General features: G+C 41.4%; 1 protein-coding gene across 1 annotated transcript; it reads left to right on the top strand.

The window, feature by feature from the left end:
- The first annotated feature begins 330 nt into the window (after positions 1 to 330).
- On the top strand, positions 331 to 15169 carry LOC139550615 (kelch-like protein 14). Its single transcript, XM_071361613.1, has 9 exons — positions 331 to 931; positions 1820 to 2708; positions 4835 to 4956; positions 10867 to 10956; positions 11130 to 11208; positions 11832 to 12022; positions 12550 to 12708; positions 12975 to 13132; positions 13478 to 15169. Exons 2-9 carry the CDS (start codon positions 1828 to 1830, stop codon positions 13616 to 13618), a joined length of 1821 nt encoding a protein of 606 aa, XP_071217714.1. The 5' UTR covers positions 331 to 931; positions 1820 to 1827; the 3' UTR covers positions 13619 to 15169.
- Positions 15170 to 17004: the final 1835 nt, after the last annotated feature.

The following is a 17004-nucleotide window of genomic DNA, read 5'->3' on the forward strand; positions in this document are numbered from 1 at the left end:
TGTGGCTGGTTATTGGAATGAGGATGAATTTATGCTCCCAGAACATAATTTTGTCAAACATATACAAATATGTTTTATAATTAAAATTATAAAACTATTATTGGTAATATCATACTCTACGTCCAAATGTGAGGCATATAATCCACTAAAGTTGGACTAGCAGGAGCAGAATGAGATGAGAGGTTATTTTGGCGATGGAGATTAAGGCAGGGGCTTTTTGTCATTTGTGCGAGACAAGCCATTCATTCATCCATCCAGTTCACAGCCAAAAAAAGGCTGGTCCCAGAAATTAGCAGTTTCAGCTCAGCAGCAAAGTCGTCGGGCTGTGAAGGCAGAGAGAAATTGACTAATTAGCAATGCGCACTAAAACTTGACGGTTCTCTCTATAACAGCGAGGGAAGACTCGGTTTTTCTCCCCCTTTCTCTTTTCTTTCTTCCATAGATGTTTGAAATCGCAGTCATTTACGCTCGACAGTTTTTACAATAGCCTTGAGCCATAATTTTGCGAGTCTCTCCAGCATCCATACCCCTGCATGGTCTCTCTCCACCGGCCATGCACGACCGTTTCTCTCCCCAACCGTGGATTTCCTATTACTCTCGTTACGACTCACTGAGCCCCAGGCCCAAGGATAATGATGTGTTGTTTCTTGGTAGCATAATTTGTCACACGTATATTTCTTCTTCTTCTTCTCTTGCAGAAAGCACAGCTCCCTCTCACACACTCACACACTTCTTGTTAATTCAGAAGAACAAATGATCAACGCCAACAAATAACCTGAAATAGTGACTTTATGAGTGAGAATCAATAATTATTCTGTGGCACCGACCATAGACTTTTAAAGGAAAGGAACATATCTAAAGAAAAAGGAGAACAAAGAAAAATCAAGTGAGATTATTGGGAACCTGAAGCTTTTTACAAGCTCGTAATCAGGTAAGTTTGGCTTGATCTGAAGCAAGCTGCTCACATCATTTAGTTGTGACAGGCGCTTTAGAGAATGTGGCGAATACGAAACAAGGTAGTACAGGACGCTTATATCAAGTTTACAAACATTTTTCATGTAGTAAATGCATTTTTAGCGTTGTTTAACTACATACACATGTGCATGTTTCATTTATATTATTGGATTGCTGCACTGAATTAATAATTTCCGATACTCATGTCTGAATAGTCGTAACTCAGGTAAAAGGGGAAAAAGCTTCCGCACCGAGCACAGTGATGTCGGCTGTGTGAGGGACAAACTAATTGCTTTTGTATCACTCCGTGCGTGCATTTGTGGATGTGTAAATTTGATCATTGTGAGAGTGCAGCAAGATAAGAGGAGAACGATAAGTGTTAGCTGAATGCTGCATTTTATCTTTGCATAGGGGTTGCCTTTTCCCTTATCCAACAACTTAAATTGCGTTATCAAAGAGAAGGCGCTGCAGCATCTCCTCTCATAGTTTGTTTTGGCAATGCGCGTCAAACCGCAGCGTCAATTGAAATGATCTTGTCTTGAAAGAATGCAAATAGCAATTGAACGGCACATTCTTAGGACAATACGTTTTTATTTTCTCTTGTCTTCCGACATGAGCCAAAGTTGAAATGATAGCCTACCGGACCGAACTATATTGTTCATTGCAGAATAGTATCGGCGGGAGCAGCATGATGGTTTACCGGTTCGATCGGATGCATATTCATTTAACTAACCATTATGATCGGTGTAACGTGAAGGTATTAGAGACAATTCCCTCCTGACTGTGATGATATCATGTTATTTTATTCATAGATAAATGGGCTAGATGTAGGCTAAATGGCTTGCATGGTGTATTTGTTGCCTAGGTGAAGTCATGTCCAGATCGGGTGATAGAACATCCACCTTTGACCCTACACACAGTGACACCCTGCTGCACGGGCTCAACCTGCTATGGAGGAAACAGCTTTTCTGTGATGTGACTCTCACTGCCCAAGGACAGCAGTTCCACTGCCACAAAGCAGTGCTGGCGTCCTGCTCTCAGTATTTCAGGTGTCTCTTTTCTAGCAGTCATATGCTCAACAACGAGGGGACCAACAACAGCAAGGACCAGGGGAGCAGTGGTACCCCATCTTCCTCCCCCGATGACAAGCTGATGGCAAGCACCCGGTCCATCAACAACCTGGTCCTCCAAGGCTGCTCCTCCATCGGACTACGGCTAGTGCTGGAGTACCTGTACACTGCCAACGTCACTCTCTCTCTGGACACTGTGGAAGAGGTGCTCTCGGTCAGCAAGATCCTTAATGTCCCCCAGATCACCAAGCTCAGCGTGCAGTTCCTCAATGACCAGATCTCTGTACAGAACTACAAGCAGATCTGCAAGATCGCAGCACTGCACGGCTTGGACGAGACCAAGAAGCTGGCCAACAAGTACCTGGTGGAGGATGTGCTGCTGCTGAACTTTGAGGAGATGTGCGCCATGCTGGACGCTCTGCCGCCCCCGGTGGAGTCGGAGCTGGCTCTCTTCCAGATGTCTGTGCTGTGGCTGGAGCATGACCGGGAGACTCGCATGCACTACGCCCCGGACTTGATGAAGAGGCTGCGCTTCGCCCTCATTCCGGCCCCGGAGCTGGTGGAGAGGGTGCAGTCGGTTGACTTCATGAGGAGTGACCCAGTGTGCCAGAAGCTGCTGATGGATGCCATGAACTACCACCTGATGCCCTTCAGACAGCACTGCAGGCAGACCACAGCCAGCAAGTGAGGATGTGCACACGCACGCACGCACACACACACACACACACACACACACACACACACACACACACACACACACACACACACACACACACACACACACACACACACACACACACACACACACACACACACACACACACACACACACACACACACACACACACACACGCACACACACTAGGTTAGTAAAGATACTACCTTGTACACTTGGATAAGTTTAGGGTTAGTGAGGATGCTTTAGAATGGTCTAATCTACCTTATTTTCCATACCATCTCAAACTATAAATGTGTTAACTCTCTGTTAAAAAATGTAAGTGCTGAAAAGATGGAGAAACATAACTTCCGTCAATAGGAAGATAGTTGAACAGTACATTCAGGCATTTCTTCCAAAATACGAGTTATCTCATTATTCCCAAAAATATATAGGTCACTTATAATTAAACATAGACACACTTGTAAAACATATTACATGAGAGCACATGAAAACTGCTATTGACATAACCTGGGTAGATATAACCTATAAATACATAACCTATACATTTTTGAATAGCTTGACAAGAGCAAGGAAACAATTCATGGATTATAGAGTTGTAGGTCTGGGTGATCCATACCGAGAATGGCTACTTTGTTTGCCTTACCTACAGTACAACCATGGCTTGTCATGGTGTGTTCGTCATGATCAGCATTTTCCGAGACAGTTAATGGACAGGAGGAAGATGATTGATTGGTGGTGCTTGAAGCTGCTGTTGTTTAAAACCTCTTGAAACATCGGAGTTTGTATTATAACTCTGAAATATTATGGAGCAATTTTCACTTTTACATTTGTTGAACATTATCTTCTTAATTCAGAAACAGTAGGCTTTATGATTGGAAAACTAATCTCACAGTATTGGAGAAAATAGAAATAAACAATTATCTTGCACTAGTGGTGTATAATGTATTTACCAGAGTAATTTATGGCATGGTTAATTTCCTTATTTATTTCTTACAATATCTTTATGGAGCACACTACTGTTTCCCTATCTAATGGAAATCAAAGAAAAAGTTATGAGCAATGGAGAGGACCTCCATGTCCTGGAGCATGTTGCCATGCCTAGTAGTCTCCTTAGTGAGATGTCCATACATGGGCCCAAATGCAGCATGGATCTAGGATCTAAACTTCTCATATTAATATCACATGCCACTGTTTCTCTCCCCTCAATTAATCTGCATTATCTATGTCCAGTGGTCATTTGCATATGAGAATAACCCCGAAAACACATGAGTGGGCCATTATCCAAATGGATGCACTGAGACAGTGGTCATTTAGTCATAAAAAATAACAATACAAATGTCTGGAATTAATGGCCAATGTTGTTAAAACGACTGTTACTTTGTGGCTAGTTGTTTAATTGCATTGAACTTCATTCAAAACAAGATGACTGGACTCAATGTACAGTAAAGTTCGTGGCTCGGCTATTTCACAAACAAACCCCCAGAACTCAAGAATATGTTGAACAATTGGTTCAGAACTGCCACATGGAGTCTTCACCAATGGAATAGCAATATTGATCTACTCTACTGTATATTGCCCAGTCATATTTGCGTCACTGTAGAAACCCTGTAGAAAGGTTCTGATGACTTCACACCTAATTGAACAGATATATTTAGGGTGTAAACCCCCTTTGGACAGAAAGCATATGAAAAGCAAGCAGGTTCATTTTTTCACATAAATTCAGAGACAAACAGTTGTGATGTTACAAAGTCTAGTTACTCTGTTATTACCATGTTATTAAATAGATACAGTGTTCAGGTTAATACACAATGTTGTTAAGATGTTACTACTATGATCTACATAGCTCATATAGTGTTGGCCAATAAGGAAGTGTCTTCATGATGGGGAACATTATTTTGTTATCTAAATCTTTCATATAGGATATGCTACAGTTCAATGACTTCCAACACAATGAAGTTGTAGTGATCAGTTGCAGTTGACTTGGTACTATAATGAAAAAGCTTGTATTTTTGTTTGATGTTGGTGGTTGTTTTATTTAATCTCTATCTTTATTTCCTACCTCTTATCCCCACACCTCAACCCCCCTCCACCCCAACCCCATCCAAACCCCTCCACACCCACTTTACTTCAGGATTCGTTCCAATAAGAGGATGCTGTTGCTGGTGGGTGGCTTGCCTCCTGGACCTGATCGACTCCCCAGTAATCTGGTCCAGTACTATGATGACGAGAAGAAGACATGGAAGATCCTCACTAGTGAGTAGTAGCCCCGTCTTTTACCTGAAGCTTCTTCTGTTAAATGCGTCAAATGAATCAACATTCTATCAACATCATATTTTATATTTTTTCAACATGCTGATGTTGAACATCAATCATTTTTTTGGGATGATTTCACAAAAAGTCGTACACAGTTTATGTCTCATTTTAACCAGATTTCAACCCACGAATCAACAATAGGATTTCAAGGGTTGGTTTATTTCAAATGTAATGTTACGAGGCTTTGCCTTTAGCACAAGAACATTTTCTGGTAAAATGAGGGAAGAAGGAAGAAGTTCCTCAAATTCCTAGAGGTAATGGTGTATTACTAGCACTTTTAGTACGTTTTTAATCAGAGCGTGACTTTACAGGCACACCACCATGGCATGGAGTTTCCCTTGTTTTAGCTGAAATCTCCTGGCAAAGACGCATGGCCAGATTTATAGTCATCTAATGACATAGTGGCGTGTAGATGTAACATTATAGAATGACATGTTACTGTCCAATATATTAAGATACAATATATTATTATTGAATATTGAGTATGCCAGATAGATAGTAGAGAGTTAAAGAGAAAATAAACATCCCTCCAAGCTAATAAAACCATATTGGTATTTGGACATGCATCGACAACTTGAAAAACCTTGCAAAGCTAAAAGCAAATTTTGTGGGTATTCTTTGCCCAATAATTTACAGATGTAGGATCTTAATATGATCTTAATTTGAGCCAGTTTGCTACAGCTTGAAAATAACCCTGCAGCAACAGGAAATGTGAATTATTATGTGGATTATAATGAATGGGCATTTTTGTAGGGGTTGACACGTTTCGTTAGGGAAGTGGAAATTAGGAACTTTAGAAGTCTTTTTAAACCTTGAATACACTGCAAGTTTGCATTTCCTGATGTGCAACAAAATAGTCAACAAAGTAACCCTTTACACTCATACCCATATACAGATTGAAAATGGAAGATTTGGGCACTGATAAAACGGCTAAATTGGAACGCAGTGGCTGTACAGTAACATACTATACATGATGTCAGAGCTCTATCCTTGTGCTTCACAGCACTGTATGAGTTTTGACTGACAGCCGTTCTGAACTTGAGCACCTTGCGCGACAAGAAGTTGCCCCCATTGGGCAACTTTTGCACATTATTTGATGTCTGAGTGAGGGAAATGCTGTAAATTAAGAGGACTCAATGTATTTTGAAAGATGACTCATTGAGGATTATAATAAATACTGCTTTGATGTCACACATGCAAGCCAAACACCTGTGAGTCCAAATGTGCACTTGTCATATACAGTGTCAATGTTTATGATCATTATGTTCGATGTACAGTTATAAGATGACATGTTGTCATACCCTGGGTTGTTCTGAACAGAATTAGCCTATTTTTGTTTATTGTGAAGAAAATTTGTCGGGCCACAGACACCTGAATGCACAAGACTCCTTTCTATGCGCACCAAAATTACAATGTTTCTCTGAAATGCCTTGTGGAAGCCTAACACTGTAAGATCGTATTTTATAAATTAGCTAGTCATGTTGGCAATAGAAGAGGCTTTCAAATGATGCCCACCTGATCCAGATAGCGATTTATAATGGACCGTTTTTGGATTGCGTAAACACCAACAGTAATTGTGTGATGGCGGGGATGCAGGGCTGTGTTCCAAACAAAACAACTACAAGTGTGCTTGCTCTAGTTCCTCAACGGCACAGCTAGGAGAGCTCAAAAAGTACCTTTTAGTTGAAGACTGTTCTTTGAGTCATAAAAGTGCATTGAAATGTCTTAGGAACTGTGAACACTTTGGAGAGGTGTGTGTCCACTTGGAGACAACAACAAAAAACCTTATTTTGCACCTACCCCACATTTTCCAGGAATAGTCTTATCATGTTACTGAATGTAACCAGAGTATTTTCAGTTTTCGTTATGATCAAATGCGGCAAAAAGTACAGTAAATGTAAAAGGCACATAAAATCAACAGTCTAATGTTTGGATTCAGTCAGGTTGTTTTCTAACCTTTGGTGTAATAATTTCCCCATAATCTGTAAACTGTTCCCTTTCAATTGCTACCATAGTTATACATTTTCATATTTCTTCTGTAAGAAATATTTCAATTTAGCCCTATCCATATAGGCCAATTCCCACGAGTGTAAAGGGTTAAGATCCTACATCTGTAATGCTTCTGCAAATACAAAGAACAAGCTTTCTATTACACTACTTGCCTCAAGATATAGTGTCCTATGCTCTCTCTCCCACCTGTCTATGTTGACCTTTTGAGAGACACCACTATATTCTTGCCAATTTCCAAAGGTCAAACAAGTGCTAATGGAAAACCTTATCTGTCCTTTGCATCATCATCTGTGTCCATATTGAGTTGTTGTCCTCTGGCCTGGCAGGGAGCATCTCTCACTAATGTCGCTCCATTCATACATATTAACCACTGGTCTAACTCCCTACTGTCATCTCCTACACTCTATTCTCCCAATACAATACAACTTTATTGTCCATTTGTCAGAACTGCTTTCAATCACTCCCATTCAACACACTAACAACACTTGTCTCACACATGCCCATAGTTATTTCTGGTCCTGGTCTGATATTGCCAGTGTCATGTACCATGATACCATTTCAACACATACCATCTGTAGCTAGACAGAATTGTAGCAGTGGTTCCAACTACTATGCAACTGTCTGCTGTCTGTCAACACTCAACAAGCTACATTTCTGCTCTGTTATCATTAGTGTTACATTAATGGTATTTTAACATTTCCTCTTGATTTTCTCAGCCATGTTACCAGAACAGGCATGCATACACAACGACTTTCAGCCTCATTGATATTTCAGTATTGACATTTTTCTCATTAAAGCTCATTGGTATAAAGTGTAACAACCAAAAGGTCAATGGGGATTTCCATTATTCAAAACTAAAAGTTAACACTCAAATGGTCCGTGTCCGTGTGGAAGGACAAAACTGCAAAATCATCCCCTTAACGTAACACATCGATAACCACCTGATGTAGCTGCTACACAATGGATGTGGAATAGAGGATGATTAACATTCAATCATAACTTTTCAATGAGGCGAAGCCTGAGAGGGATAGCGTTTGATTAAGACATTTATCAACACAATTTAGGGAGATTCTGATCCCTCTTGTCGCGTCCGATCACTGCAGCTCGTCTGTTCTAGAAACTAGAGGAACTCTTGCTTGCCATCTAGTGTACCTATCGCAGCGTGAAGAAGCAGGGAAGGGAAGGAAGACAAAGACATTAGCTCAGTTAAAGTAGTGACTCTGTCCACCGCTGCCTGATTCTACAGTACCTGAGCCAACCCGGCATTAATACCTCATGGCTTCAGAAATCCATCTTGATCTAAGCACAGTACTGAACAAAAGAATGCAATGTGGTGGGATGCAACACTAACGATGTTAGATGGCTGTAGTAACGCAACGTTGATTGGTGCAGTTGCCGTGGAGTCATTCAGTCGACCCCAACCAAGTGTGTTTCTATGCTGAGGTGTCTGACTCCCTCTAGTGAACCTGAGAGCTTACTGTAAAGCCAAGGCAAGGCCAATTCTAAGGGATTGGGTTTCTGCCACATAGTGGTTTTACAGTTTAGGCTCCAGTGGTAAATATGGAACAATTTAAATGTATTTTGATATCAACATCTATGAACATCATGATCCCTGATTCAGAGATAGATCTTATTTATTTTCAGGCTGTAATGTACAAGACTATCAGAATAGGAGTAAAACGAATAAATTAGCAGACTTGAACATAAGTTATGGACAGTAAAACCATCGTTCTGAGTCTTTTTATCCTCAATACCATCTGATTTACCCTCAGTGGAGAGCAATGTTTTTTACAGTATCAGATGTTGTTTACTAAGAGCAGAAATTGCAACACAACAAAAATAACCACTCGTTCAAATCTCTTAACATCGACTAAATGATAACATTAAGGCATGTAAAGGAAATCTACCACCTACACCCTCTTGCCAGTGTGGTGCACTGAAGTCAGGGAGTAGAATCCCCTTCCCTCAAGATAAAGCTGTTAGTCCTCCTATCTACCGTATCTGAGGCTCTCCACCTTCAATGGAAGACCTCTGCATGTCACACACCCTTATTGAAGATAAAGCTGTGTAAGTCAGTATCTGTCTGAGATAGACTCCCCTCTATGAGAGGAAGACCTCTGCATGTCACACACCCTTATTGAAGATAAAGCTGTGTAAGTCAGTATCTGTCTGAGATAGACTCCCCTCTATGAGAGGAAGACCTCTGCATGTCACACACCCTTATTGAAGATAAAGCTGTGTAAGTCAGTATCTGTCTGAGATAGACTCCCCTCTATGAGAGGAAGACCTCTGCATGTCACACACCCTTATTGAAGATAAAGCTGTGTAAGTCAGTATCTGTCTGAGATAGACTCCCCTCTATGAGAGGAAGACCTCTGCATGTCACACACCCTTATTGAAGATAAAGCTGTGTAAGTCAGTATCTGTCTGAGATAGACTCCCCTCTATGAGAGGAAGACCTCTGCATGTCACACACCCTTATTGAAGATAAAGCTGTGTAAGTCAGTATCTGTCTGAGATAGACTCCCCTCTATGAGAGGAAGACCTCTGCATGTCACACACCCTTATTGAAGATAAAGCTGTGTAAGTCAGTATCTGTCTGAGATAGACTCCCCTCTATGAGAGGAAGACCTCTGCATGTCACACACCCTTATTGAAGATAAAGCTGTGTAAGTCAGTATCTGTCTGAGATAGACTCCCCTCTATGAGAGGAAGACCTCTGCATGTCACACACCCTTATTGAAGATAAAGCTGTGTAAGTCAGTATCTGTCTGAGATAGACTCCCCTCTATGAGAGGAAGACCTCTGCATGTCACACACCCTTATTGAAGATAAAGCTGTGTAAGTCAGTATCTGTCTGAGATAGACTCCCCTCTATGAGATGAAGACCCCTGCATGTCAGCCAGCCACAGCTTTTGAGATTGCAGAGCTGAGGAGAGGAGAGGCCAATCGGAAAGAAATGAGATTCAAGGCTGTCTAATTTTACAGCAACTGCAATCCATCAGACTAGCGGGGAGGTGACGGTGGAAATGACGGATGGAGACAGACAGGTGGGCTTTACCATGCCACTGATTTACGCTCAAAAGCCCACGCACGGTGCGGGCCTCTAGATTTATTGAGTGAACATGATCATGTTCATTATGACTGTCACCTAAGACCGTTTCTCTCCATCTCAACGGGGTCACTTTAGCAGGGGAAGATGGAGTGGAGAGAGGGAGAGGGATAAGGAGGTTCACCTAGACATTCACACAGTAAACAGGCAGGGAGACTTCACCACCACCAGGTGGTTGGGGGCGTTTGGCCTTCATGCAGTGTGTTGTCAAATGTGAAACAACACCAATTGTCTGAATACTGGATTAAAAGGAATTGTTTAGATTCTTTTGGTTGATTTTGTGCTAGAGTTTGGAGTGCAAGTTACTGCTCTTTCACACACAGTATAGAGTTTTTACTGGATGTCAAGTTGTGACATGGTGAGGTAGAACCCAGGAGCAGAGAAGAGAACCAGACAAGGAACCAGTGCTTTAGGAAAAAATGTAAATACTTTACTGGAAAACGTTCAACACAAGGTACAAAGTAAAACTGGGAAAACAACCAACACTAAGAGTCGAAGTCACTCAGGAGACAACACACACAGCAAACAAATCAAGCTTCTGCAAAGGGTGACAGAAAACATACCTCTCTAAAAGTAAATAATAATTAGTAACAAAAACACCTGTGTCATTATAGTCTCTAGGGCGGTCTCTGCCGCCCTCTGGTGACAGGTGGAACCATGACACCACCATTATGTGTCCTGCCTCAGCCAGTTTCTGACATCCTCCACTGTTGTCTTGTGTCTCCCAGTAATGCCTTACAACAGTGCCCATCACTGTGTGGTGGAGGTGGAGAACTTCATACTACTGCTGGGTGGAGAGGACCAGTGGAACCCCAATGGTAACATCACTACTGATACTACTACTAATGCCAATACTTATACTAATACAAAAAAAACTTATATAGTATTTATATTCATAATTCACATTTTATTGCCACTCAACATCTTTAGAAAGGATAGGAGTGGCCATATTAACTGTTTATGGATCTTGAATCTGACATGTATTTTGCAGGAAAGCACAGCACTAATCATGTCAGCCGGTATGATCCACGATTCAACAGTTGGATACAACTTCCGCCTATGCAGGAAAGGTAAGTCAATGCAAACAAAATTGACAAAATAATGCAATACAAATAGATGTGGGAATTATTGTACTGATTATTAACACTGAATTATTGCAGGGTCTGTATGTTCTAACCATTCCATACAAATAGCTTAGTGGTTAGAGCAGTTAGGGTCAGTAACTAAAGGTTGCTGGTTCTAATACCCGAGCCGACAAGGTGAAAAATCTACCGATATGCCCTTGAGCAAGGCACTTAACCATCATTTGCTCCAGGGGCGCCTTACTACTATGGCTGACACTGTAAAGCATCACATTTCACAGCACCTATCCTGTGTATGTGACAATAAAACATCTTTGTTTATTTTTTTACATACAGAGGTTATAACTGAGTTGTAACTTTGTCCACCAAGGCTTCCACCATGCACACACACACACACACACACACACACGCACGCACGCACGCACGCACGCGCACACACACACACACACACACACACACACACACACACACGCACGCACGCACACACTCACATACACACACATGCACACACAACCCACCACACACACCACACACAACCCCCCCCCCCCCACACACACACACACTGTCCTGGTTGTTTTAATGATGTTGTCTGGTTGACACATCCTCCTCAGGAGAGCCAGTTTCTTTGCCTGCTGCCTGGATAAGTACCTGTATGTGATTGGTGGGAGGAACGAGTCGGGCTACCTCTCCAGCGTGGAATCCTACAACCTGGAGACTAACGAGTGGAACTACGTGTCCTCCCTGCCCCAGCCCCTAGCCGCACACGCTGGAGCAGTGCACAATGGGAAAATATATATCTCAGGTCAGACCTCACTCATTTTATTTAACCTTCATTTTAATAGGTTGTCCCATTGAGGTCAAAATACCTATTTTACAAGGGAGACCTCACGGATCATCTCAATGGAAATAAGTTCATGTTGAAAATGCAAAGCTGAAAAATGACTAACTCAGACACAGTAAAAATGAACGGAAAAAATCTATTGATCTGGAGTGATTAGTGCAGGACTGCTAAATATCACCTATCAATGCATACACAGACTCGTTGATTTCCCTGCACACTTAGTCAGGATGTGTAAGAACCAACGCTGGAGATGAGAAGCAGGTACGGAGAGTGAACATTTAATATAGCACAGACATGGAACAGGACAGGAACAGTGTCAGAACCGGGGAACACAACGACATATGACAATCAATGCTGAAGCGGGGAAAAGAGCTGGGGAAGAGACAGATATAGGGGAGGTAAGCAGAGTGATGGGTCAATTGATCCTGATGTGTCCATTCATAGCTAATAATAATGTCTTTATTTGTGTGTCTGCTATACCACTATAGGTGGAGTCCATAATGGAGAATACGTTTCCTGGCTGTATTGCTACGACCCCATCATGGATGTGTGGGCCAGGAAACAGGATATGAACACAAAGAGAGCCATTCATGCCCTGGCTGGGATGAATGACCGCCTCTACACTATTGGGGGCAACCATCTGAAAGGTAAAGACTGGCATGTCTCAGCTACTCTATTTTTGCACATAGCCAATGAATTAATGTGGAGTAGAAGATGGATCCTCTGAATACTAGTATATTCTCTATATTCTCAGGGATGCTGTCCACTAATGCTCAATTGGATTCAATAGCTTGACCCATAAAGCCATATGACCCCTCTAGCTTGTCCTCAGTTGAGCATTATTCTAGGAATATTGCAGTGTGGAAAATCACAATGAGGGTTTCTCATCGTGTTTCCTTTCTGCTGTGCTCAGGTTTCTCTCACCTGGACGTAATGCTGGTGGAGTGTTATGACCCCAAAGCGGACCAGTGGAACATCCTCCAGACACCAATCCTGGAGGGCCGCAGTGGCCCCGGCTGTTGCATCCTGGACAACAGCATCTTCCTAGTGGGAGGATACAGCTGGAGCATGGTAAAGGCTCATTTCACTATCTTTATCCTACGTTAACGCTTATCCTAGGTTTAGTTGAAATGCTATACAGTATGTATGATTGTGTGTGAGTATGAAGTTGTATTTTCTTGTTTTAAAAGCACAATAGCTTAGGGTATGTAGGCCTACAGTATGGGTTTAGGAATACCAACAACCTGGTGGCTAGATTAGTTTCAGTCCTGATAGAGACAACCATAGGTGGGACACCGTGAAATACCTTTACATTACCTTGAAACACCTTTGAAAAACCTTTAAAAAATTGCCCTCATAGACACATGCCCATGTATGAATTAATATAATAACGATGTCTCAACTGCTGTATTGCAGGGAGCCTACAAGTCTTCCACCATCTGCTTCAGCCCAGAGAAGGGGACCTGGACAGAGCTGGAGGGAGAGGTGGCAGAGCCCTTAGCAGGCCCATCCTGCTCCACTGTCACATTGCCTGCCTGTCTGCCCTTCAACAAATAACACATCACTAGGTACGACAGAGTAGCAGGAGAAGTAGGTGAGGAAGAGAATGGGGAGATGGAGTGATGGTGGAAAGGACCATCGATAAACGAACAGTTGTTAACAAATTTTGTGATGAAGTACTCCAATCAGCCGATGGAATGTGTATAAATTATTTTTTTACTGGTTTGACAAAAGAGCACTTTCGTTATTATTGCCTACTGAAGGTTTGAAAAAGTAAGTTATCATGTATTTCCTGTATTTAAACCCCATCTGTGTTGAACTTCTTCCAGACAATGGACACATTTCATATCAGATTTTTCTTTAATCGATAGTAAGTGTTTTTGGCTTATCTTGATATAACTAGCACGCATAGTGTTGAACTGAATTGTAATAGCTTTCAAAAATCCATTTGTATCTTGTTATTAGTAGGAGACATCAATCAAAAACAGAATGCAGTGCTGTTAAAAATAATTGTCACTGTAAACTGTCTGTCAACCAAATCACACTGAAACGGAACTCTGGTTAATACCCACTGGGCACAGAGGTCAGTTCAACGTCTAGTTTTGATTTACATTTGGTTGAGTTGTCAACTAACTTTAATTCAACATGAAATCAACACAACATTTCACCATGTCATTGGATTTAGAGTTAAAAAGGTACGAAATAACCTTACGTTGATGACTTTTTGCTAATCTAATTAGTTTTCCACGTTAATTCAAAGTCATCACATTGATTTTTGGGGTTGAAATGACATAAAAACAACTTTGATTCAACCAGTTTGCCCAGTGGGTATGCTCATCTTTTTACAACCAAAATCATGATTCTGTGTACAGTATATTGTAAAGCAGAGACATACTAACAGTTGATCTGCTTGTTAGATATCGTTGCCATACTGTACATGTGGCAAAGGAATCCTTCTCCCTTCAAGCTGCAAGCGAGAACACTTTTTACATTCAAAATCTATTCTGATCTTTGTAAAAACGGCACTAAAAACTGATATGATTATTTAGGGGTGGTACAATCAAATGATTATTATTTATTGCTAGCCATTGATATACATTGGTAGCAATGTTAACTGAGTGATAAGGTGGGTTTTCTGTGGTTTTGTGTTCAATGTTACCTGTTAATGTTTAACAGAGCCTATTTCCAGAGATCACAATTCCCCTCAAAAAGAGTATATCCCATTTAAGATAAGGATAAAGAATACAGTGGTCCTTAATGCACTAATAGTGAACTTTAAAAACACTGTATATAAGAATGGTTCACAAAACTAAAAGTTTGCTGAATTGTTGTTACCTTTAGTTATACTAAGTTCAGAAACATGATGAAAGTGAATTGAACTGTCATGTATACATCCTACTCTTTTGTCTAAGTAAGTGTGCAAGGTCCACACTGAATATTGGTACCTGTTGAAATACATATTGATAGGGTATGTTGATTTTCATTTTTGTAAATAATCGCTTGCAGTGGAAACATTTTTGTGCACTCAACCTGGGATTTATTCTCAAATCCTGTTATGTCCTTTGCATTTTAGAATATGAAAATAAAAAGGAAACTTGATGATTACAACAGTCTCTGAACCTTGTTGCAGGTACTGCAAATACATCCAGTCAACAAACCCTCACTTTACATAGAACTTCCAGTATACAGTGCCTTGCAAAAGTATTCATCCCTGTCATACGGTGGGTGTAGCTGGTGCATGGAAGTCAGGCGCAGGAGAGCAGAGATGAGTGAACAAATAAGCACTTTACTGAGGCAATAGTATGAACAGAACACAACCGCGTCACAAAAACAAATGCCCAAAGAACAAGTGAGGCAGCACAAAGTACAACAACCAAGTACAAAGTACTGGCTGACACAAATCACGGGTACAAATAAAACCCGGCGCAACACAGCCTGAAGCGTGCCAACCAAGACAATAAACAATACCCCACAGACATGGAGGGAACAGAGGGCTAAATACACATAGTAATCATGAGGAGATGTAAACCAGGTGTGTGGAAAACAAGACAAAACAAATGGAAAAATGAAAGGTGGAGCGGCGATGGCTAGAAGACCGGTGACGTCGACCGCCGAACGCCGCCCAAACAAGGAGAGGGACCAACTTCGGCAGAAGTCGTGACAATCCCCCTTGGCATTTTTCCTATTTTGTTGCAGTACAACCTGTAATTTAAATAGATTTTTATTAGGATTTCATGTAATGGACATACACAAAATAGTCCAAATTGGTGAAGTGAAATGGAAAAAATTGCTTGTTTAAATATTTAAAAAATAAATTTAAACTGAAAGGTGGTGTGTGCATATGTATTCACCCCCTTTGCTATGAAGCCCCTAAATAAGATCTGGTGCAACCAATTACCTTCAAAAGTCACATAATTAGTCAAATAAAGTCTAATTGTCACATGATCTGTCACATGATCTCAGTATATACACAGCTGTTCTGAAAGGCCCCAGAGTCTGCAACACCACTAAGCAAAGGTCACCATCAAGCAAGCAGCACCATGAAGACCAAGGAGTTCTCCAAACAGGTCAGGGACAAAGTTGGGGAGACGTACAGATCAGGGTTGGGTTGTAAAAAAATATCCGAAATTATGAACATCCCACGGAGCACCATTAAATCAATTATATAAAAAAATGGAAAGAATATGGCACCACAACAAACCTGCCAAGAGAGGGCCGCCCACCAAAACTCATGGACCAGGCAAGGAGGGCATTAATCAGAGAGGCAACAAAGAGTCCAAATATAACCCTGAAGGAGCTGCAAAGCTCCACAGCGGAGATTGAAGTATCTGTCCATAGGACCACTTTAAGCCATACACTCCACAGAGCTGGGCTTTACGGTAGAGGGGCCAGAAAAAAGCCATTGCTTAAAGAAAAGAATAAGCAAACATGTTTGGTGTTCGCCAAAAGGCATGTGGGAGACTCCCCAAACATATGGAAGAATGTACTCTGGTCAGATGAGACTAAAATGTAGCTTTTTGACCATCAAGGAAAATGCTATGTCTGGCTCAAACCCAACACCTCTCATCACCCCGAGAACCCCCAGAACCCCAACCCCATATTTTTCGTCAGGGACTGGGAAACTTGTCAGAATTGAAGGAATGATGGATGGCGCTAAATACAGGGAAATTCTTGAGGGAAACTTGTTTCAGTCTTCCAGAGATTTGAGACTGGGACTGAGGTTCACCTTCCAGCAGGACAATGACTCTAAGCATACTGCTAAAGCAACACTCGAGTGGTTTACGGGGAAACATTTAAATGTCTTGGAATGGCCCAGTCAAAGCCCAGACCTCAATCCAATTGAAAATCTGTGGTATGACTTAAAGATTGCTGTACACCAGCGGAACCCATCCAACTTGAAGGAGCTGGAGCAGTTTAGCCTTGAAGAATGGGCAAAAATCCCA

The sequence above is a fragment of the Salvelinus alpinus genome, chromosome 23 (assembly GCF_045679555.1).
Source record: "Salvelinus alpinus chromosome 23, SLU_Salpinus.1, whole genome shotgun sequence".
In the NCBI taxonomy this organism is placed as follows: domain Eukaryota; kingdom Metazoa; phylum Chordata; class Actinopteri; order Salmoniformes; family Salmonidae; genus Salvelinus; species Salvelinus alpinus.

What these genes read in the sequence shown, in the direction of transcription:
- LOC139550615 (XM_071361613.1), top strand. Translation starts at nt 1,828, where the DNA reads ATGTCCAGATCGGGTGATAGAACATCCACCTTTGACCCTACACACAGT. An exon ending in AGGCAGACCACAGCCAGCAA is followed by an intron (nt 2,709 to 4,834) that starts GTGAGGATGTGC and finishes ACTTTACTTCAG; the next exon opens with GATTCGTTCCAATAAGAGGA. An exon ending in GGACCAGTGGAACCCCAATG is followed by an intron (nt 10,957 to 11,129) that starts GTAACATCACTA and finishes TGTATTTTGCAG; the next exon opens with GAAAGCACAGCACTAATCAT.